The sequence below is a fragment of the Thermobia domestica genome, chromosome 12 (genome assembly GCF_964235325.1).
Source record: "Thermobia domestica chromosome 12, izTheDome1.hap1.1, whole genome shotgun sequence".
Taxonomy (NCBI): domain Eukaryota; kingdom Metazoa; phylum Arthropoda; class Insecta; order Zygentoma; family Lepismatidae; genus Thermobia; species Thermobia domestica.
The window spans coordinates 56732935-56758359 of record NC_137465.1 but is presented as its reverse complement, the minus strand read 5'-3'; the positions used below and the strand labels follow the sequence as shown (position 1 = coordinate 56758359).

The window sequence follows — 25425 nt, the reverse complement described above, 5'->3', positions numbered from 1 at the left end:
AGGCAGCTTTTTTCTCTCCTTTTTCTATTCTCGGTCTCACGATGCTGAAGGAATTGATCTCCGATAGCGTTTATTATTCTTATTTTTAATTTTCCCCGTTCGTGTTCTCTTTAAATTTGTGTGGCTGGAGTTGTAGATATTGGAAAACTCGATTTAATATTAACGCACTCGAAATAAGGCGCATCAGCACCATATTTTAAACGTCATTTTAATATGTTCTGGTCAGAGTATGTAAGAGAAAATCCTTTACGCAATGATTCACGACATTTTTTCCGCCAGTCTCTCTTCAGAATCGACATTATTATAATTTCTTAACTTATACTAAAATACAAATTTCTGATCAAAGCAACGTTTATCATAAAATAATAAATGTATGACCATTTCGCCAAATAACTAAATATATTGGCTTCATCAGGCATTGTCTAATTTCTTATACTTTAATAATTCCTGATAATAATTTATTTACTTCTTTTTTACTGCTGATGAAATACAGAAGACTAATCGGCTTATATCCAACCGTTTTTCCGTATGTACCTTGTCAGAAGCCGGATGTATTCTATCGGATCATCAGCATTATGGACTATTACCTGATATCGCAGTTTCCACTGAAACCAATTACGTTGAAGTACAAGCACAAGATTTCATCCCATTCCTCCCTCCAAGTTTTCCATACGCTGACACCTGTAAGCTGAGACACTAAACTGATAACGACGGTTGGTTCAACTACACAGATGGCAGCAGCGTTGCCAAATCGGTCTCATATAAAGAGAACCTTCTGTAATAATAATAATTTAGACTGTGCCTAGGTATAATTTAGAATTCTAGACCGCGCGGGAGAAACAGTATAAGTTTAAAAAAACAGTCTTTCAGGAGGCGACTTTATTTTGCCATGCATAAGTATAAACCACTTATACTAACAGTACCAAGACGCGATTATTCAACTCACATTTAGAATTGACATATCAAGTTAACTGGAGGTGAAGCACGACACACAGATCTCCAGTTTTGACTTATCTCATTTTGGACAATTTCTAACTTACACGGTTTCTCCTGCGCAGCCTAAAATTCCTAAAGTTGTAAACTGTTGAATGAATCCCGGTTGCATTTTTATGATTGACTTTTCATTGTTTGTGTAGTACTCGACTAGTTTCGAAAGCTTTTTTTTTTTTCTGAGTTCAGCGTCTTTTTCCTACATCTGTACTATATGGGATGTAGACCTATAGCTTGATATGAACCGAATCCAGGCAAGGATGAAATGGTAACAATGTAGTCGGGAGAGAGTTGCATGTTGTATTTATCTCTACTAAAACTATACTTCCGAATGGCTTACATATTTGCAATATAGACATTTCTTCCCCTTTTTTGTAAGATATTACGAAGTTTAAGACGTATGCACTTTTATACACACACACACACACACACTATAGAGTCATATATATAATAATGAATACATTATTATATATTCTGAGTACCGGGCTCATTATGTGGTAGGAACAATATTACTTGGAATAAAAATTATAATAAGATAAAAATAATAACATATTTGGACAGAGTTTATGAGTAATTTTAAGCGGTAGGCCCAGTCTCATATGGTCTCCATTCGAAAATGAAATGGTAAAGTATAGGGTCAGCCGAAAGTACAATTACCCATATGTATGTTACGAAGATGTGTCTTGATGAAACTAAAGCGGACAGAATGTAACAACAGGAGATATATTAGATATGTTATCTAAATAGGCTATATACATTTTATTCCAGACTGTCTGTGTGTACGCAATCCATTTTTGTAAGAGATAATTATTCGCTTTCAGGACCGGTGTGAAATTCTCCGCAACATCGGAATCTGTTAAAAAAAAAAGCTTTTCCTGTCGCAATATCATTTGTTTGGGTGGGGCAGGCTTGTTAAGCCTTTACAGCAAAATGCCTTTGGACGTTTGTCATTGATTTGTGTGTATGAAGCCATCATGAAGTGCGGTACTCTTTACAGTCCGTTCCTCCAGGGCAGCGTTTCCCAACCTTTTTCAACTTGCGGCACACTACGGGTGTAACTTGGATTCTCGCGGCACACTACGGGTGTAACTTGGATTCTCGCGGCACACTTATAGATATTATTATTTGTAAATATAAAATACTGTGGTATTTTTGCTGTGATTATTGAGCTCCTCACAGAGAAGAAAGCTCGATCACTGGTTTTTCCCCGTGGTAAATCACTATGCTTATTTTTCAATTTAAAAACAGAAAACAATTGCAATGAAATAGAAAACACAAATGTAGGTAATTTGTTGAAAGGATTGAATGATATTTTAAATTTTCAAGTTACAAAATAGTCTAAACAATAAAGAAGCAATAATGGTCATAACAATAACAAATACTTTTTTCAACATTAGAAATGTACAGAACAGTAACCTGGTATGAAATTTAAAATTGTAGATTCATAGTAGAGGTTCATATTAATGTGAAATACAAATATACATTTTCCTCTGCGTTTTGCAATTTGATTGCCATACAATCAATCATTTTGTTTCAATTTCCTCGCGGCACACCAACGACCCATTCACGGCACACCAGTGTGCCGCGGCACACTGGTTGGGAAACGCTGCTCCAGGGTATGTGGTAACTCATTGGGCATGGATCCCATCGAGAATGGATAGAGAAATTGGACATATCAATTTTGAGATGCACTTTTGCTTTTATTGATTAATTAATTGTACTGGTTCGGTCCAAAGTGCTATTACCCGTATTTTATGTAATATGTAAGTGCTGATCCTGTATGTGATTCTTTGAAGAACGATCCGCCTGTTCATTCTCTGAAAAAATCGTAAAATTAATGTTGCTGACAATCAACTATCTACTCGAGTAGTATTCCAAACTGAGACAAACAATTTGTGCTAACTTGAAGAAGAATACTGAACAACTATATAATTTTAGTGTCAATAAGCCACTATTATTAATTGGCATGAAACAAGATGCACAGTTTTATTTAAACAGCATGTTCTTTATCTGAGATACAGTAAGCACACATATGAGACTTCATCAAATCCTGTCGTGTCTTGTTTCGCCTTTAGCATTGACCTACCCACCAAGAAATCTGTTACGTCTCTACTGCTTCCACAATGTATTACTCATTGGTGTAACGAATAATTTCTATAATTACATTTGTTTCATTGTAATGAATTGTATGGTTATCTTCTGTTATAATGAATACCAATTTTTATGTAGTTTTTTGATGAAGTCAATTATTAGCTCATTTACTTCCATTAACGAGAACATATGTGTACGCACTTATATGAGGCTTGTGTTGTCTTGTGTAGGAACACGGTGTGTGTGTGTGTTTTGGAAGTTGGCACGTGTACAAACAAAGCATGTGTGAGCATCTCTTACTGTTTGGAAAATGTTTCAAGAAGTTTCAACACGTAGCACTTTGGCCGAGGGACTTTAGAATTCTCACACATAAGTAGCTGGCGCTATTTTTCTCTCCTCAGTACTTCTTCTTTCAAGAAATGTAAACACAGCAAACTTCGTGAAAATGAGCGCAAGGTAAATATGAATAACTCTCTTCTGTTATCTCTTTTGTAACGTTGCTTTCCTCATCTCTTTCCCTTTTTCACTTCTGCACATGAAGGCAGTATTGCCAACTGAAGTCATTTTAACATAAGCATTGAAAATATTCCTTTTAATTGAAGGTCCCTCGTTTTGCCCTTTAGAGTGGTTAACAAAAGCGAACGAGTAGGGAAAACTTGTAGAATAGGAGGGAACTTCGAGAAAACCCACCGACACGATGTTGTTCAAAATACTTACATGGCCTGAGGTCGAACCACGGACCCTTCATATCAGAACTAAGTGCTCGGCCACTGAATCCTGGTGCTCCTGTTAACGTAAGTATTGTCTGAAAGGCGATATCAGTTATCGTTTATGATTTTTTTTTTTTTTTTTTGTTTAACGTTCTATAGTCTAAAGGAGACGTGATATTTGCAGGTAAATGATAGGAGAATCGAGGAAATGAAAAAAGGAAACGAAACTCGAGAACGCCGAGAAAATCCACAAACACAATGCTACCGACTTCAAACTCAAGGGAATGGTACCGAATTAGAGACCTTTTGCACTGTACTAAACCACCATCCAACTTCCGAATAGGCCAATAGTTCGTAGTTTCTTGCTTCGCTGTTGGATGCTCATGAATGTAAGTGCGAAAACCGACCATGCTTTTCTGTTTTTTTCCTCAGTTCCATCAGATGAATAAGGATGGTATCCTTTTTTAAATATACAACTGACAAACATCCTTCTTCCTTTTCGATTGTTCCTCATTTCAGCACAAATTTGCCTCACAGCCTGTGTCTGGAGGTCTGTTAAATAATCATCCTTAATAAACATGATTTCGAGACAACAATTTTTAAAGCAACTGGGTAATGATTTAAAATAGATGTGCCAACTCTTCATTTTTAACAATAAAAACTTCCAAACTAAGCAGGTTTGTGAAAAGTTTATAATGACAATAATTCACAGAAGTTTAGAGTAATTAGCACAAACACATCTTATCAATATCAAAAGCAGAGAATTAGTTTCAGGGCCGGGTCAATTCTTTCTTGTATCCCAGTGGAATAAGTTACAGTCCTAATATACTTCATAATGTAATAATAATAATAATAATAATAATAATAATAATAATAATAATAATATATTACTCACAGATTTTAAAGTCTCGAATAATTCTGTCGGTGAAGATATATTGAAAACAAGAATTTATTCCTCGACTTTTCTACGAATACACCTTCATTTTATGTTCTTAAAGCACGTATTTGTCACCATCAAATCATGTTGCCTACAGAAGTCGATCGGTGTATGGTCCCGTGCGTTTCTTCTGCCTAGTTCCAGTGAAAAAGCACGAGTGTGTCTGGGTACACAGTTTACTGTACACTATTAGATGTGGGCCTCTGTCCCGTGTGTGTATCGCTGTTAATCTCACCGAATCATCGATCACGACTGATGGGCGCTAGCACACAGTCATTGGACGGCCGAGTAATATCACAACGTTGCATGGTCCGACGAATCATTATACTGTCTTCATCAAATCGATGACAGAGTCAGAATCAGCCGTCTTACAAGGGAACAGCTGTTAGAAACGTGCACAGTAGGATGGCAACAGGACGGTGGCGGCTACAGTATGATTTGGGGGACCTTCACATGGCAATCCATAGTTGTGCTGCGGAGGGCATCGCAACTGCTCCTAGCTATTGGCAGGTCATTGCTGACCATGACATTCATTCATGTAAGCCATGTTTCCATCTCCCAATGGCATCTTTCAGCAGGACAGCGCTCCTTCTCACAAGATCAGTGTTGCCGTGCTAAGCAAAAAGGCCTTATCTCCATTTCACATACTTTCGAGAAAATAAGCAAAACGCGTTTTGGCTTAGGCTGTACGTTCAAATTTGTTGTATTTCAGTAAAACTTTATTAAATATATTTTCACGATCTAAAATTTGTGTGGTAATACAGTTAAATATTTTTGCTTTTGAATTGTTACTTAAGGTCTTTTTGCTTACTTTCAGTTACAGTTTTGAACATAGGGTAAATACTCATGACGTCATTTCCCCGTACCTATTGGTCAAACCACGTCAATTTCACTTTAGATAGATGCAGAATTGTACTACAAACATTCCGATACCAATATCTCGATTTTCGAAAAATGTGGAGTTAAGGTCTACACCATGAGCCACCTACCGAGGCCTTATTGCTTCCATTTTAAACCGCACTGGTGATATTCTGCGAGCCAACCTGATATCAGTAAGTAGGTGGTCATGTTTTAGTTGGTGAGTTTATATGTTTACAATCGAATGATTATGTTGTGTTATGTATTACACGGTAACTCAATGATGTTAGCATATTATATTCTGCTATAAAGCTTTCGTCTAATGATTCGGGGTGAAATGCTACAAGAAATCCTAATGCAAGTGCTTCCTTGTAAAACTAGTCTACATTTTGCTTCTCTCGATCAATATTATTCAACAATCTTTTAACTCCGAAGGAGTCTGTTTGCGCCATTGTTTGCTTCTCCACTTTTTCTCCTCTCCCTCTAAAAGGAAAACACAGAGAAACTGTTTGTTCATATGAAACGTAAAAACACTGTTTAATTTACGTTACGCTAGTCTTCTTTACATAATAAAAACAAGCTTGTTGACTTTTAAAGTGTTTGTTCTTTTCCGACTCTTTATAATGTGTAACATACGGAGTTCATATTGATTATTATTTTTGTGCTTTAACAATAAGAAAAATCTATACACGAGAAGAAAAACTGTTTCAAGTTTGAATAACTTCTTAGACAATAAGAAATTAAATAATTTGTGTTCGAATGTTTTTATGTAATTTACTTAAAAAATGTATTGCTATTTTGTGGTTTAAATTACATATTTACAATTCAGAAGCGTGTTGTCTCATACATAACGCAATACTTTGACAAAATTGCTGTCAGAGGGTATTTTTGTACGTACGGATTACAAATAAATAACATTTTCTTTACTTCTGTTACCCAACATCAAACAAACAGGAAAGCAACCAAATCACACTCTATCAAAATAACTTCGTCTAATTCGCTTACCTTCTGATATGAGTAAAATCTCAAACTTTTAAGACTCCTCCAACAGCTCTACATACAAACTCGTTCCCCTTCGTCAGTACAGATTTCGTTGATACCACAATGCAATTGATTTGTTTCATTGATCATCTTGTCGGAGGAATTCAACGCTCATTCCTACATTGCTAGTATCTTTCTTAATACAGAACAAACCTTCGACTGTGTCTGGCATACCGACCTTCTGATCAAACTTCCTTGTTATAATGTTCCCGGTACTTACATTAAATTGATTCCTTCTATCCTTAAAAATAAAATCTTCAGCATATCGTATCCATCAACCCGAAATGTAGCTGCCTGTATCCGCTACCGTATACTAGAATCTCACGTGCATTGCACTTGGCTAATTGTGCTAGTAATGTGGTCATGTCTCCTTAACAGTGCAGCGCAAGATATATATATCTACCTCGCTCTCAATCAAAGCCTGGACACAATCATGACAAATCAAACAATCCCATGAAAAATATCAGAATAATATTTACTCCGCGCAGACAACTTCCCGCTCGTCCTAATTCAGTTAGCAACCAAACTCATATTACTACAAACTCACTTTTCACACTCACTCCTGCACTGTTTTCCTCTGTGAAAAATGGTGAATCAATTTCTTCTCGTCCTCTGTTATGTCGTCCTGTGCTTAAGTTAAAAAAAGAAATCCCTATAATGTCATCCTCCGCCCTGTATTCAGTAACACTGGTAGTTCATATATTTATGCTGCTTCGACATCAATTCACCTACAAGCTCTCCAAAATCTGTCTCTGCGGCACCATCACAGACCACAAATGCAGCACGCTTTGCCCAACCTCAAGAGGACCTCGCTGATGTTAATTCTAGTTAACCTACATGTCCAGCAGCAATTCTGGGAGACAGTTAATAGTCACTCCAGTCCAACAGTGAAGGCAATTGAACAGCATCAGTCCGATCTCTGCTGTGTTCTCGCTCTAAAGTCTTCCTACAGTGAGCTGCAGCCATTTCATCATGATGTTCCATTAGCGCCTTGATATAATCGTTTGCAGATACAACAGTTGCGAGATTTTATCTCATTCCTCTATCATAAACTGTAAGTGAGAGTGGAAGTAATGGAGCGTCCCCAATACTTCATTCCCCACAACATCAGGACTAGCTTAGCGAATGACTGAATAGTGAAACAGTAAATTGATTTCACGCACAACACAGACAAGAAGTTTAACAGTGTATTCACTGTGTTCATTCGGAATACAACTACTTCAAGAAACTTCAAATAGGTGGGTCTTATCCTACTCAATTATAGATCTTGTCGTAAAACTTCACAGCTGAAACTATTGCAAGGTTCCGTACACGCACTGCAAACCACATGTTTTCATTTGAAACACATTATTCTACAGATTTCAACCAACTGTGGCAGACGACAGAAAAGACTGCACCTCCAGAAGAAACGAAGAGAATTTGGAAAACAACGAAGAAAGCCGAATACCCCTCCAAGGGTCCTCCCTCCAAGAAGATAGTTATAAAAGAGAACGACGGAATCAGGATGTTATGAGTGCAGTACTGATCATTCACCTACAATACCCTTCTCCCGACGACGTCATGGGCTACGGAGATATCCTGTAATACCTACTCCCAAGGCTGCTATGAGCAACGAAGATATCCTTTAATGCCTACGTATATCCCGGGACTACTATGAGCTACGGAGTGAAACAAACTGTCTGAGGCCATTTTGGACTAATATATATATAAAGTTGAATTAAATTCCCGTGTACATTAGACTCTACCTACAGAACATTGCACTGTCATCAGATTCTATACAGCAATTCGAAAAATAATTCATACATTTCAAGGATATGTTTAAGTCGTACTAGTTAGGCTTTCAACATTCTATTTTTGTGGAGCAACTGCTTTTGAAATTAAATATTTAAAAGGTTATTTAACAAGATTTGTATGGTAATCATTTATGATGATTTCAGACTAAAAGTACGCAATTAAGTTGAAAAAGAGAAAATAGTCAAATTTAAAAAATACTTGGCCATCAGCTTATTCTCAAAAGCTCTATATCTCTTTCTACATATAGGGACATCGTCATTTGGGATTCTGAAGGGAGGAAACGAATTGTCCCTAAATTTTATATATAGTGTATATACAGGGTGGCCCCTTTCTCTTGGTATGCTCTTGCAACTTTTACAGAGTGTAATTACAAGTTCTCGGAATTATATAATTTTGAGCAGTGTTGCAAACTTTACCAGTGTTCACCATATCTCCAGAACGATAAAATTCCTGAAATTTCGTACCTTGCAAATATGAACAGAGGATATCGTTTGGCATACACTGCAATACAACTAGATTAACAGTGTTGCCAGTCCAATATAAAGTATTTTTAACACTATCAGATTATTACATATTTCAGGTCTACATATTAAACAGAAACTTATATTAGTACACCTGTTATGAAGTGTTGCAAACTATGGACGCAACAGTATCATAAACATCGAAACAACAATTTTTTTTAGGCTGCTGCAACAGTAATAATGCAAGTGAGACAGACGGGACAATGCATATTTAAAGTGCCTTAGTGTCAAATACTACGATCATTATGCGACATATTTCGAGCGAGTAGAAATTAAGTTATAAGAAATTGAATATTTGGCTTTCTACAAAGAACTTGGCTTAAAAGTGATTAGATAAATATAATATCCAATTACATCAGTGGTTTTGAATAAAGATAACAATGTCGTCTAGATATATTTGATATCTTAAACCGTTCTAGCAAAGATGGTAAAACTTGCTATATTGCTTAAAATGGTGTATTTGTGGGATTTTCTTTTTTTTAAAGTTGATGTTTTCCTTCACTTCTGTATTTCTAAGTTTTTGGCAGGTATTATTACAAGTATTCAGAATTACATAATTTTGAGCAGTGTTACAAACTTTACCAGTGCTCACCATATCTCCAGAACGGTAAAAATGCCATAAACGACATTGCGATCTTCGGTTCTACTGAAAACTATTTCTGTGATTAGATTCGATAAACAGTTTCTCGAAATAAAGGCTTTCGAAAAATGTGAAACTTTCAATCCATAAATTCATCATATCATGATCATAGAATTAGACACTAAATTACTTTGAAAATATATTGATCTGTCTGTCTTAACGTACATTATTGTTGACGTAGAACTCACTAAAATTAGGATGTTTGTGATACTATAGCGTCTTTAGCTTACAACACTGAATAACAAACGTGATATTGTATGTTTTCCTTTGACACGTAGATTTGAAATATGTAATGGTCTGACGAAGTTCAATCTGAAGAAATGTTACTTCATGTTGGGCTGGCAGCTGTTAATCTAGAGGTATCCAATGGTATTTCAAACAATGTTCCACTGCCGATATTTGTACGTAACAAAATTTCAGCGTTTTTGTCTATAAGTTTGTGTTACAAGGGCGTATCACTTCAAAGCTGAGCAGCTGAAAGTTGCAGGAAAGTACTACCTCGTCAACTACATCGTCCTTATGTTAACAGATTGTCAGTGCATTCCGTCATAATTTGTGAGAGTTGATGCATGTTAATCAAAATGTTGCAAAATTCCCACACAAAAGTTTTGCTTTATCTCGTATAATTTTTGACTCTACTCGAAAAGTAGACGTCCCATCTTACAACTCGAAACGAGTCGACACAGATCTCCTACAGACGACACACGAGACGAGTCAAGATAGACCAATATTTTTCGAGACGACAATTCGAGACAATCTTTTCTCGAAATGAGTCGAGACAGTCGAAATCTTGCCTCGTCTTGTCTCGTGCGCATCCCTTAAAAATAGAACTATAGGAATCGGAAACACGTACAACGTTCTTTAACCATTTCAAGGATATCTTATATCCCATATTTCAAGATATACTATATCTAGGATCCAATAAAAGGCGTTTGAGTTGTGCTCAATAATTTTGGACACAACTGTACATACAGAAAATTATTTATTTATTTATTTATTTTTGTAATTTAAAGAAAAGTGTGTATGAGAATAATGAAACTGAAATGTTAAAATTGAATGTATACATTGAGATGAAATATGCAATTAAATATAAAAGCTTAGAATTAAAATATTTCTACATTTTACTAAACATATCGGAATTTCCTTTTTTATTTTTTCTTATTGAATGCCGTTCTGTTAAAGAATGACTCTGTAACCGATATTTGAATATTGTGACGTAGCTAATTCCAAAGAAATATTACCTTTAGCTGCGGCTCTGAATAAAAAAATATATGAGAAGAACAAGTGAAGCAGAAATTCCATGACGTTTTATGGCTGAAGAAATATCGATGAAACATTTTTCAAACAAACAAGAAACTAACGTTTTTTATTTGTTTATTTCTACAGAGAGAAACTTTTGTGTATGATCAATTGCATGTTTCGTATGTTTGAATAAAGGAAGTGACAGCAGAAAATATTACATCAGTCAATAATATAAAAAAAGAGGAAGTATTGGCAGACAAATTGAGGAATTCATTCATAAAATATGAATTTCTCTTTGGAAATAAGCGGTTGCCGTACTGTTACCGAACATAAAGATAAGAAAATTTTATTAAATTGCTCAAGTATTTGTTAGTGCTCTTCAGTAATAGCCTTTTGAAGAAAAAGGGATGCATCTTTTTATTTCGAATTTTAGAAAATATATGCTGTTTACTAGTAAAGGAAATTTTTAACTTAATTCTCCACCGTGGGCTGAAATCCCAAAGAGCTGGTCAAAAGTCAAAAAACAAAGTTTCGATTTGCGAATTTTCAGGCCTCGGGTCATATAGTAGAATGTTTGAAGCATCAAGATTCGTTGAAGCATCCGTCCTTTTGTTATACCTGTGGAGCAGGTAGTCATTTAAAAAGTGCCGTTGGACCGGTTGGGATGTAGTGAACGTGAGCGTAAGAAAAAAAAAAAAAACACTTTGATTTAAAGTAACTTCGCTAATTTTCAACATTTTCTTTCTTTCTTTTTTTTGGGGGGGGGATTTTCAGAATGGATAAAATAGGGGAAGGTATGTAGAATTGACTTTAAATAATTTAAGCCGAGAAAACAATTGACGTTATCACAAATTATCGTTAAAGTTAAAAAGAAAGTAAGAAAAAAGTAAGTAAATGCAGAAGAAAATTATGAATTCCGCATAATTCTATCGACATATTGATTTTTATGACACAGGGGATACTATCAGCTAAGGAAATTTACAAAAACAGTTGTCCATAAGTGCCCTTGGAAAATTTATGCGTGTGTATCTCAATAGATATCCAAAATAGCAATTATTAGTAATTTGAAACTAGCAATAATAAATATATGTTATTTTGTTATATTGCAGTTCACTTCATAACCATTTTGAATAATGACATTCTGACGTTATAATCGTTATCAGAAAATATGATTAAACTAGTTTTCAGCCTATTTGGAGAATTTTGAAAAAAAAATGTTTGCCTGCCACATTGAATCCGCCATTTTGAATTTTTGAATTTTGACTCTGCGACATCGAATACCTATATTCATAATACCATGCAAGTTGAACAACGCTTTCATAGTTTGACCAGCTTTTTGGGATTTCAACCCACTATGTGTTCCTTGGTTCTGCGTTTTAAGATAAACAAGGCGAATGATAAATCTAAGCTAGTAATAATGAGAAAATTTATAAAAAGAAGTTTATGAAGAGCCCAGAGAAGATGCGGAACACAGTCTCATTTCCTGGAATAAGACCAGGAAGCTCTTGAATCTACCGTGCTCTCTTTTAGTGAAACAAGGATGCAGCTTAGCGCTAGTGCAGTGGGGCACACGTTACATCTCAGCCATGCGCTCTTGGGGTGGATTGCATTGAATCCGTGAAGTCTACTTGCTGTCATGTCAATCTTTCCATCAATTGATGTATTATCTCAGATCGGTGATGCGGTTCTGTAAATCAAGTATCTTGGAGGTAAGATTGTGTGGTGGGGAACGACATGTACTATGGGAGTTAATCTTGTTGGGTGACCTGTGCACGCGCCAACTGCAGGAAACCTACATTCATAATAGGTCTTGTCCTTCATAACCGCTGTGTTGCATTAAGAACATAACATACTAAAAATAATACTACATTTACTTTTTTTCTTTTGCTTAGTTTTCATAAGTGAAAGGAGATAATGAAATGCAGCTTAACTATAATAATAGATAATGTTATACTACAACAGAAAATATGAACCTGAAGAATTTAATGTTACCAGAATAACATTTTCCCCAAAATCTAAGTTAAGAAGCGACTAGAGAAACGAACTCAACTGCAATTGATTACGCATCATGTTCCTGTGAACTATTTTTTTTAAAATAACATTATTATTTAATTTTAATAACTGTGTGTCAAAACTATTTTGTTTATTACAAACTCAATAAAACTATTATTTAAAAAAACTAGTTCATAGGATTCCAAGACAATATGATACGTAATCAAAAGCAGTTGAGTTCGTTCCTCTAGTCACTGCCTTAATGTAGATTTTGGGAGAAATATTATTCTGGAAACACTGTAATTTCTATGGATGGCAACAGTGAAAATTCTTCAGGTTCATATTTTATGTTGTAGAATAACATTATCTATGATTATGGTGAATTGCATTTCATTTGCTCCTTTCACTTATGAAAATCAAGCTGAAGAAAAATTGTAAATTCTGTATTTTTAGTGTCAGGCTCTTAAGGACGTAAAACAAAGCTCAACTCAATGTTTTAATTGTTCAGTAATATTTTTTAGTCATTCCGTCCAACATAAAGTACATAATCATGGAGTTTTAAAGATTTCAAATTACAATTGAAACATTAGAAATTTAAATATTATTGCGATTGTTTTCTCTCTTATATATGTATTATATATTACTAGAAATTGTCGTTTTATTTATTTTTAAAATCTTGCTTTTTTCAGAATCGGGGTGGAGGCTTGGATATGAACGTGCAACCAGCGTGGAAGGAGGGAGTTACTGGAAAGGGTGTCGTAGTCACAATTCTAGATGATGGACTGGAGAAGGATCATCCGGATCTAGTCAGAAACTATGTAAGTACAATTTTTATTCCATGCCTGACTTCACTAGAAGATACTAAATATTTCTTCAGTAGTTCGGCAACATTGTAGAGCGGAACGTGCCTAATTATGTTCTGGTCACTTTTTCCGATACTCACACTCCCGATATTAAACTGTAGGAGGTTTGGGCTATATTGTATGTGACATGAAGATTAAACTTCATGAAGGCGTGAGAAACTTCGGGTGTGTCTCAAAGCAACCCGTCATCTAATTGTAGAATTGCCAATATTATTATCACTAAACTTAGTCAGTAGTTCCGGTGATATATGCTTTACAATTCACCTCCATTTATTTAAAAAAAAATCTATAAACATTTACTTTCGATGGTACAGGTGGTCAAATATTAAATAATTAATTACAATGTTAATTGTAAAATTTATGAGAGTTTTGGTTTTATTGTACAGGGTATTTTAGATCGTTAGATCAGGAAATATCGTGTTCCTGTCATTTTCATCTGTTGACAAATTATAGTTCTGGAAAGAATCTAGAAACTTTTTTATATCCTGAGAGCTACACTGATTTCTCCAGTAAGTTCCAACGACTAAGACTTAGCTAGCTCATAATAGTGTAACGCAGCGCCATCTTGTGGGGAGCGGCGGAACTATCCAAAACAGCAATTATGTTCGGTGAGTCGAAGTATACAGTGCTATTTTATAGCGAGTAGCAGAACCAGAGCATATTCTGGAAAAGTTCTGCTGCATGATAGCTTGTCTGGAAGTTCAGAGTATTTTCGAGTGTTTTCGAGCATGTTCTACGCAACGAGGATGCGTGATATAAGTACGGGAGACAACCAAAAATTGGACAGTTCCAAATTTTGAGTTTGCAACGGCAAGTTCGATCTGCAAAGCGAAATATAGTGCAACTAGTGTGTTTTGTGAAAATACAGTATGTTTATTTGTGAATAAATAAAGCCAATGCATTTTATTTATTCGGAACTCGATTGTAATGATATTAATTTAGCATTATTTTGATGTGAAGTTACATGGCTTTTGTGTAGATTTGTCTAAATATAGAAAAGAAACGAAAGACAGATACTGAGTGCAGAACATTTAAAAAACAATGAGAATATCAATATTTCGTGATTGAATCAAGTAATAAGAATTAGACAATGTAATGTGTGTAATTTACATTGAAATAATATCAGTCCTCAAAAAATAACATAAAACGTCATTATGAGATTAAACATTTTCAGAATTATTCCAAATTTATAGAAAGCGTATGGTTAGAAAATATTGTAGCGAACATGCAGCCAGAATGGGCAAAATTATAAGTTCATTTTAAAAACACCTTTTATTATTAAGAAATTAATATTTCTTGTTTGGAATTGTGAGCATTCTTTGCGATTCCAAAATAAACTGTTATTCTGGAAATAGGGACACGGATGTTATAGTAACACACTTTTACCAACTTAAAATTAAAACCCATATAAGTAAACTAAAATGCTTATCCATATAGAAGCTTAAATTTAAAAAGTTCGCTTGTTCAATTTAACATGAGTGAATAGTGTGTTAACGCCGTCGCTCTGTGCGCCGAAAGGAAGGACCCGACACCAATACTTTGGTGATGTAGCATTTAGCACCAGAGGTTTAAGTAGCTGATTTGGCCCACGTTTAAGTGTTTAAAAACGTTTCTGCCTGAGATGATCTTCAGGGAGGACTTCACAGACCCAGTTTAGAGGTTAACAACAAAAACAACCACCAACCAAATTTAAACCCTAAACCAAAAGGTTCCAAGCCAAATAACAAGGCCAAGTTTACAAGGCAACGCCACAAAAAGAAAAAAAAAAGTTTCCCGGCGGGTTTAAACCAAAAACCTCAACAACCAAATACAAATGCATAATGCGTCATATAAATTCCAACAACAACAGTATCAACAATTAGCCCAGTTCATTGGACAGCATCCAGCCAAAAAAATACATAAATAAGCAAAACCATATTTTAATTTGTTTCTCAAAAAGGTTCATTTGAAAAAAAAAAGTGTTTTTAAAATAAACTTATAATTTTGCCCATTCTGGCTGCATGTTCGCTACAATATTAATCTTTGAAAAACATGTTGAAATTTCAACAATTGTTGTTTAAGTAACTGAATGCTGAAGAAGAAGCAGCTCATGCTAGTTTCCGTGTGATTCATTTAATAGCGAAACATGGGAAACCATTTGCTGACGGCGAATTAATCAAGGATTGCATGATTGCAAAAAGTTATTTTTTTCATTAAAGAAAGAAGCTTGTTAGCAAACACTGTGGCTCGAAAAGTAGATGATATTGCAGAAAACACATTAAATAAATTGTCTGACAAAAAACAACGTTTTAGAGTGGTTTTCTTTGGCTCTGGATGAGTCAACAGATGTATCAGATACTACTCAGGTGTTACTTCTTATCCGAAGGATAGATAAAAATGTTGAAATGTATGAAGAGATTCTTCACATTCATAGAATTTACGTCACGACCAATGGAGAATATATTTTTGAAGGAGTTGAAAATGCTGTTTCAAAAAGCAATCTTCAATGGAAAAATTTAAAGTGTTACTACTGATGGTGACAAAAACATGTGTAGGAACAAAAAAGGTGTCGTTGCTCTTGTGTCAAACGAAATGACAATGGTTCAAAACCACTTATCGTACATTGTATCGTTCATCAACAATCTTTGCACTGAAATCTCTTACATATGACAGAAATTTAAAGGCCAGTGTTAAGTGTTAATTATATCAGATCACATGCGCTTAATCGTCGTCAATTCCATGAGCTTATTGAAGAAATTAAAGAAAATGACTTGTCATATTATACTGCAGTGCGCTGCTTAACTGCGGAAACGTTTTAACATTTTGTGAGCTCTGAACAATAATCAATTTTCTTGAATGAAAATGATCGTCCTCTGACTTAGTTACACAAAGCAATGGTTATGGAAGTTAGCGTTTTATACGATTTAGCTAAACAAATAGATGACATTAATTTAGAATTATAAAAAAAGAAAACCAGCTTCTGCCTGATTTATAAAGCCCTTTCGACAAAAATTGTTTTGTTTCAATCCCAACTGAAAACAATGTTGCAAGTATTTTAATACATGCAAAACATTCAGTCAGCAAATTGAGTCTCCATTTTCGGTAGATTGTGCCATTTTGAAGCTGTGGGTGTCTTAAAAATAAATTTTGAGTCTCGTTTTTCTGATATTGATGCAAGCATTTGAAATCGCTGTCGATAATTTCCACTACTCAACTTAATGCAAAACTGCAAATAATTGTCAGTGGAAAATTACAGCCACATAAATTTCAAGTTACAACTTTCAATTTCATTCTGTATGTCAGTTACTGTGTTTCTTAACTGGTCGTATAAAAATATCTTATTATTTTGTGTGATTTACTTAGTGTTACTATTTAATCAATTTTTTTTCGCGTCGGATTGGTTTTGCTCAGGGGTCGTAGTTTCGAGACCTTTGTTCTAAATCACGGAATATGAGTACAGCTTTACTCAAATATCACTACGGGGGATTTAACTAAGAAATAATGAGTAGTTAATGCATCACTATTTTTGACTAGCAGAAGTAAGTCTCTCGTAGAAGATGGGTGTTGGTGAATTGTATGATATTCTCTCAACACGTGATACTGTGGCATTTACGTATATCCCTATGATCGAATCCCTTGTTCTTAGACAACACTCTTTATCAAAAAACCATGTGGGTTGCATACGCTATAGGCAATTACGTTTCTGTCCTGCCAGTTTCGAAAACTCCATAGACTTTGTTTTTCAGTTTTCCTTTTATATTTCTTTTCTTTTAAATATAAAAGAATAGTTCAATCATTAAAAAAAAAAAAAAAAAAAAAAAAAATGTGATAGTAGATTTTCTTGTTTGTAGCAGTCAGAACAATGTGTAAATGTTTATGAACAAGATCCGCTAACGAAACTATTTCTTACACACGTAATAACGTGTGGCTTACGAAAAATCGGCCCGCCAGTATGTTTGCAATGAAACTCCTTATTGTAGGCACATTCGGCACTAGTAATTGTTGCTATTGATTTTGTTTTGCGTCAGTTGGGTAGGAAGGGGCCTCATTGTTGTTGCATACCCAGGACAGTATAAAGTCGTGAAGATTTGATTAGTTAAGAGCAATTAAAAATCTAATTTCATTTTTTCCCTGCAAGTTACAGGAAACCATACTTAATTTTTTTCTTCATCTAGCGTTATTTATTTTTAGAAAGTCGGGTGGTTACTTTTTCCAGCGACTGTATTTAAACGTAGATTGCCTTTGATAAAGTTACTTTTAAAACTAAATATTCAGGTTATAGAACTTTTTTTTTTTTTTTTTTTTTTGTAATCGATAGATACTAGTATGTTTTTCGTGATATCGAGGATTTTAACGTTCCTTTTCACCATTTAGTTTCATGTAGGATCTGAAGTAATGTTCTCTTATCGGGAATCAAACTTGGGTCCCTAGGATGGAACACAAGAAAGCTAACCAGTTTATCCACCACGAGGAAATTTCGTGAAGCATAGAGAGCAATTTAATGCTGAAATACGGATTAATATTTGGTCAATAATGTAAGATTTTTAAAGAAAGGATACAGGATACAAATTTGAATGTAACTGTACCGTCGTTTTCTATCAAAGGTAATGTCTCTAGATATATTCAATTCTCAGTCCAGAGGCTAGATTTTTCCGTTGTTCCTCCAGCATTGTTTCACATTATCGTAGTGCAATATAAGTTTAAACGAAATTGATAAAAATTAGTATTTGCAGGAGATGTGTTTAGTTGATCTCAAAGATAAGGAGAAACTCTATTTTTAAAAAAACAGAGAAACCGTACCTCTTTAAAGCTTAAAGTACGCTATTTTCGATGTGATTCATTGCTATCCCTGAGCTGGTTAAATCACGTCGAGTATAGGGGTCTAAAAAAAGGAAAAATAGTAGTGAAAATTTGGCAAGAGTTCTCCCATTTTCCCAAACATCGATACGTGCATTCGCTTGATTAAGCATTGGTAAAAGACATTTGTTTTGATGCGTTGCTAGGTTTAAAATGCCCCGTGGGAGGAATTATAACAATTGAGAACTAAGGAAGAGAACTGTCTGCTTTTAATGGTTTATACAAAGTTTAACTTCCATTTTTTTATTTTTTAAAAGAAAAAAGTGGTGATGTGAGCGTTGTTGTTTGTTATTATTTTTAATATTCTGAAAAACAAAATTACTCAACATTGTACAGAGTTATTTATTTATTTATTTATTTATGACTTCTTTTACGTGGCGAAGTTAAGGCTCTGCAGCCTTCTCCGAGCACTTTATTATGTAGGATAGTGTTGAATTTTAAAAAAATCAGAGCTAGCTTAAATGTGAAATCGTCGAAAACACAGCTCCGATGCTTAACTTCAATAAATTCAAGATAGTCAGCGCGGTATTATATCGAAGAAAAAGTCATGTTTGCTCGATTCAAAACTACTAGCGTAGTGATTTTTTAAAAAAGAAGTACCGGTATACAAGAAATTTCACACCCATACATTGAATGTGAGGATTCGCTAGCTAATTAAAATGAGAGTCGTCTATATACCTCTATAAATATGTAATTTAATAGAATAAAATTGTTCATAATTCTAGCGAGAGTGTTTGAGCCTAACATTTACCAAAAGAAGTACAGAAATCAATAAACACTGTCTCGTTTTTGTCTCAATTCCGGATTGTTTTTGCACAGTGTTCTGCACTCTCTTTCTACTCCTGGCACAGCATCCATTGACTCAACACGGCATATCATTTATTCTATTTAAAAACACGTTACATGACACTAATAATATAAATATCTATTATCTATCTGTCTTATTATTATTATTATTATTATTATTGTAGTAGTAGTAGTAGTTGTAGTTTAGAAATGCCAGTTCATGTGTATATTTATAAAGATGCTAGCAAGATCAAAATTAGAGTTCGGTGTAGTTATTTGGAATAGTATAGGTATAACATTGGCGAACAAAATTGAATCAGTACAAAAATGTTTTATTAGGTTACTCTGCTATAAAATGAATAGAGATTACTACTCACCTAGTTATGAATACTGGTGTCAATTTTGGGGATTGCAGGCACTGAGCGACAGGAGAAAAGTTATTGAAAGAGATTTTATTAAGAAACTACTAGACAATAGCTATCATAGTGAATATTGCTTGCATAATATAGGTATAAGGGTACCAATGTATAATACAAGAAATATGTCAACAATAGTTCCTTTGAATCTGAAATCTGTAATTTTAAGAAGATTGACCAATTCTTTTAATTTAGTTTAATTTATTTTTATCAGTATAAAAGCATGAATTTTAGAGCTTGACAAATATTATTTTTACTATTTATGACGACTATTTTGATACTAAAAAAGGTATTAATTTGACAAGGAATTATTAATCCGATATTATTTTACTTTATTTTGTCATTATGTTTTATTGTTTTAGTATGTAGCTTACATTGTATGTAATATATGTTTAGCTTGCCTGATAAAGTGCTGTATTTTTGCCGTTAGGCTGTTCATGGCACAGAAATAAACATTATTATTATTATTATTATTATTATTATTAGTAGTAGTAGTAGTAGTAGTAGTAGTAGTAGTAGTACACAAATCAAATTCTTACAATTAGTAATAATTTATTAACATGGGTTAAAATTTATTATGGTAGATAGGTGCAATGAATCTGAGCATCATATATGAAATTATTGTGCTGTAGAAAATACTTTCCTGTTACTCTTAAAGTAGTTGTATTCACTTCTAACATGAGACGTACGTCTGGTTAACAGCACTCAGGCGAATGATTTGTAAAGTAATATCGACAATGCAAGTCTGGTTTTAATCCTTCATCGACGGATTTAGGTTTTCTTTTAATTTCAGTCAAAGTCGAGAAACCCAGTTCACACAAATATGTAGTTAAAAATTAATTTGGCTACTGATTGTGGCAGCAAAGACAGAAATTTCTGAAATTTCACTAGCAGCTTTTGAACCCGGGACTAATTTCATGATCTCTTTATTAGTAGATACTGACAACATCTGATCTATTAAGTGAGGATTCTTGGTCTTTACGATAAGAACTTTGTTTCTGCAACCATCGAAAATACTTTGTATACAGAGTGGCGCAGGGAAACTGGAAATTTTGAATCTAGAATTAGCAACACTATATGACCGGCATTTGTTTGGCACCAATAAGACAACATTGAGAAGACTTTGCTAATTAGTAATAATAAAGCATTTGATAAGAACGATGACATTCTATGGCCTTCGAGATCCTCGTAATTCTGTATGTGTGATTTCTCTCTGTGGCGAATCAATGGGGCCATCTCCAAAGCAAAGAGTATAGTACACGCGTAAGCCTGGTGAGTGTCATTCAAGTATAGACTCTGGTTGCTATCTTTGGTTTTCCTTATAGCGCATTCTAGGGTAAAATTAAATAATAATGAAGACACCAGTAAGTCTTCCTCCTTGTTTCAGACATTCTCGATGTGAAAGCTCATGGACAGATATTTTCCTACTAGTACTTTACTCTGGGATTCATTTAAACACATTTTAATTAATCTAGCTTTTTCGGTATTTCAAATTCGGTAAGAATGTTGTGCAATGTCTCCCTCCTAACAGTCGTAAGCCTTTGTAAAAATCAATACTGGAGGATTGTATTCTTGATTCTTTTAAAATATTTGACGAATGAGAAATACACTGGTCGATAGTTGATCGATTTCCCCTAAATCCGCTTACGAGGTTAACCTAAAGGACATAATTATCGGACGTTAAACTAGTAATTTTATTTCCGTATTTTGAACGAAGTTACTCTTCAAATGTAGCCCTATCAATGTTATTTTCTATTTCGTAAGCTATAGATGTAAACACTATTTTAAAGGAGTTCGGTTTACCAACGGAAACTCCATTATTTATTTACCCTTTCCATATTAGTTTACCAACCAAAACTCCTTCATATATATTTACCCTATCTATACGTATTGATTTACCAACCAAAACTCCTTTTACGTATTTATTTTTTCTATATTAGTTTACCAACCAAAACTCCTTTTTCATGTTTATCCTTTCTATATTAGTTTACCAACCACAACTCCTTTTATATATTTGCCCTTTCTTCATTGATTTACCAACCAAAACTCCTTCTATATATTTATCCTTTCTCTATTGATTTACTAACCAAAACTCCTTTTACATATTTACCCTTTCTCTATTGATTTACAAACCAAAACTCCTATATATTTATCCTTTCTCTATTGATTTACAAACCAAAACTCCTTCTATATATTTACCCTTTCTATATTGGTTTACAAACCAACACTCCTATATATTTATCCTTTCTCTATTGATTTACCAACCAACACTCCTATATATTTATCCTTTCTCTATTGATTTACCAACCAACACTCCTATATATTTATCCTTTCTCTATTGATTTACAAACCAAAACTCCTTCTATATATTTATCCTTTTTCTATTGATTTACAAACCAACACTCCTATATATTTATCCTTTCTCTATTGATTTACAAACCAACACTCCTATATATTTATCCTTTCTCTATTGATTTACCAACCAACACTCATATATTTATCCTTTCTCTATTGATTTACCAACCAAAACTCATTTTATATATTCACCGTTTCTATTTTAGTTTACCAACCACAACTCCTTTTATATATTTATCCTCTCTATTGATTTACAAACCAAAACTCCTTCTATATATTTTCCTTTCTCTATTGATTTACCAACCAAAACTCCTTTTATATATTCACCCTTTCTATTTTAGTTTACCAACCACAACTCCTTTTATATATATTTATCCTTTCTCTATTGATTTACAAACCAAAACTCCTTTTTATATATTTGCCCTTTCTCTATTGATTTACAAACCAAAACTCCTTCTATATACTTACCCTTTCTATATTGGTTTACAAACCAACACTCCTATATATTTATCCTTTCTCTATTGATTCACAAACCAACACTCCTATATATTTATCCTTTCTCTATTGATTTACAAACCAAAACTCCTTTTTATATATTTGCCCTTTCTCTATTGATTTACAAACCAAAACTCCTTCTATATATTTACCCTTTCTATATTGGTTTACAAACCAACACTCCTATATATTTATCCTTTCTCTATTGATTCACAAACCAACACTCCTATATATTTATCCTTTCTCTATTGATTTACAAACCAAAACTCCTTCTATATATTTATCCTTTCTCTATTGATTTACCAACCAAAACTCATTTTATATATTCACCCTTTCTATTTTAGTTTACCAACCACAACTCCTTTTATATATTTATCCTCTCTATTGATTTACAAACCAAAACTCCTTCTATATATTTATCCTTTCTCTATTGATTTACCAACCAAAACTCCTTTTATATATTCACCCTTTCTACTTTAGTTTACCAACCACAACTCCTTTTATATATATTTATCCTTTCTCTATTGATTTACAAACAAACACTCCTTTTTATATATTTGCCCTTTCTCTATTGATTTACAAACCAAAACTCCTTCTATATATTTACCCTTTCTATATTGGTTTACAAACCAACACTCCTATATATTTATCCTTTCTCTATTGATTTACCAACCAAAACTCCTATATATTTATCCTTTCTCTATTGATTTACAAACCAAAACTCCTTCTATATATTTATCCTTTCTCTATTGATTTACAAACCAAAACTACTACTATATATTGACCCTTTCTATATTGGTTTACAAACCAACACTCCTATATATTTATCCTTTCTCTATTGATTTACAAACCAACACTCCTTTTATATATTTACCCTTTCTCTATTGATTTACCAACCAAAACTCCTTCTATATATTTATCTTTTCTCTATTGATTTACCAACCAAAACTCCTATATATTTATCCTTTCTCTATTGATTTACCAACCAAAACTCCTATATATTTATCCTTTCTCTATTGATTTACCAACCAAAACTCCTTCTATATATTTACCCTTTCTATATTGGTTTACCAACCAAAACTTCTATATATATTTACTCTTTCTATATTGGTGTAGCAACCAAAACTCCATATATTTACGCTTTCTATCTTCATGGCCGTCCGTCCCGGAGACAAAACATCTGGAGAACTACTTGATGGATCACCATAGATTTTTGCCAGGATGTAGGAGGTCAAAAGTTAGGAGTAGAGTTCGGTGATGGAGATTATGTTCAAATCGTAAGTAGTAGAATGCAATTTCCGGTTTTAGCGTTAACTACTGTAGAACAAAAAAAAAAAAAAAAAACTGTAATTGATGTCGAGAAGCTGTTCCCATCTCAAGGCTACAGTTAATCTACCTTTAACCCTATATTGAAACCGGAAATGGTAGAAATTCACTACAACTTTGTTTCAGTACTGATCTACGTAGAGCAGAAACGCAGAGATAGCGAGAAGAGTTTTCTTCGAAATCGATTTGTTATTCTAACAATATGTTCTATCTTCTCTCTTAACTCTCTATTTAAACGGGGAATGGAAGAAATAAACTACTTCTAGTTTTGACGTTGATTTCTATAGAAGTGAAGTGAAATGAAATATTTAATTTTACGTCCCATGGTTATGCCGGTCAGGCTAAAGGAGACTGTGATTATGATATATGAATGAAATGGTGGAATGAAGAAAGTGGGAGGAAACGGGAGAACCCCAGAAAACCCACAAGCACGTGTTTGTCCACCTCAGTCCACACGGCGCGAGCTGGGATCAACCAGGGATACCAAGTACGGGAGGTGAACGCTCTACCACTGAGCCACCGCGCCCCCATTGATCGCTATAGAGTAAAAACAGTAGTACATTGCGAGGAGAATTTTCTGCAATCAATTAAGCGTCCCAAGAATATTGTAAGGATCCCCACCTTTCAGTGAGAGCACGTGTTATCCATACAACACGTGCTACTGTTTACTATCATTAGTACAAGCAGACGATACACGAAATAAACAGGAAGACACGAAGCCAGCACGACAGAACCCGAGGAGGAACGAACCACTCAGAAATCACCTATAAAACTGGACCTGAAGAGAACCGAAGTATCAATTGACCACTGATCGCTTAACCTACATCTGCTCCTGAGGTCACCCTCTACGAAGGAGTACCGTACTACCTTTCCGAAGTCCCTGGATGGTGCCATGAGCAAAAAGGATTCCTATCTACAACCTGAACTTCTGGAAGCTGCCATGAGTTAAGGAGGTTACCAAGATACCGTATCCGGAAGTCGTTAGAGACGCCCTGGAGGCTGCTATGAGCTAAAAGGTTCACGTGCAAAGTATTTTCTTCCATCACCTGTGCTTGTAATAAGGAAAGAGACCGATATAATTCTCGTCATATATACAAAGACATTTTGCAATATTTTTTATAAAATAAATTCCGCTAAGGGTCAAATTCCGGACTATTATTGTCTGTCAGTTACGGACTAATATTACAATATATTCCATCTCGAATCTCTCTATTTAAACCAGAAGTAGAAATCTACTATCACTTTTAGTTTCAACATTAATTGATTATATCACGTCATACAAAGCAAACTCCTTCACGAGGTGTACACGGGACACAATTTCTAATATGTAATTTGTAGGTCTCTTTTTTTTCTTCCTTCAGGCAGGTTTTATTTTGTAAGTTATTTTCTGTTTTGTATTTTACATCTTCCTTTTTTTCTTTCCCTTGCTTTCTTTTCCACACCTGATGATCTAGATTTTGATCTTTCTTGTACACTAAGTTTTGTATTGCTATTGATTTTGTTAAGCCTACGATTATTAAGAGGACTCCCAT

The 25425-nt window shown here is 34.2% G+C and overlaps 1 protein-coding gene across 1 annotated transcript in view; it reads left to right on the top strand.

Moving 5' to 3' along the window:
• The window catches only part of LOC145665965 (furin-like protease 1), a 273711-nt gene that overhangs the window by 108453 nt on the left and 139833 nt on the right, over window positions 1-25425 (top strand). Inside the window, exon 4 of the mRNA XM_081733071.1 lies at window positions 13506-13634. Coding sequence (XP_081589197.1) covers window positions 13506-13634 — 129 coding nt within the window. The remainder of the gene's footprint in view (window positions 1-13505; window positions 13635-25425) is intronic.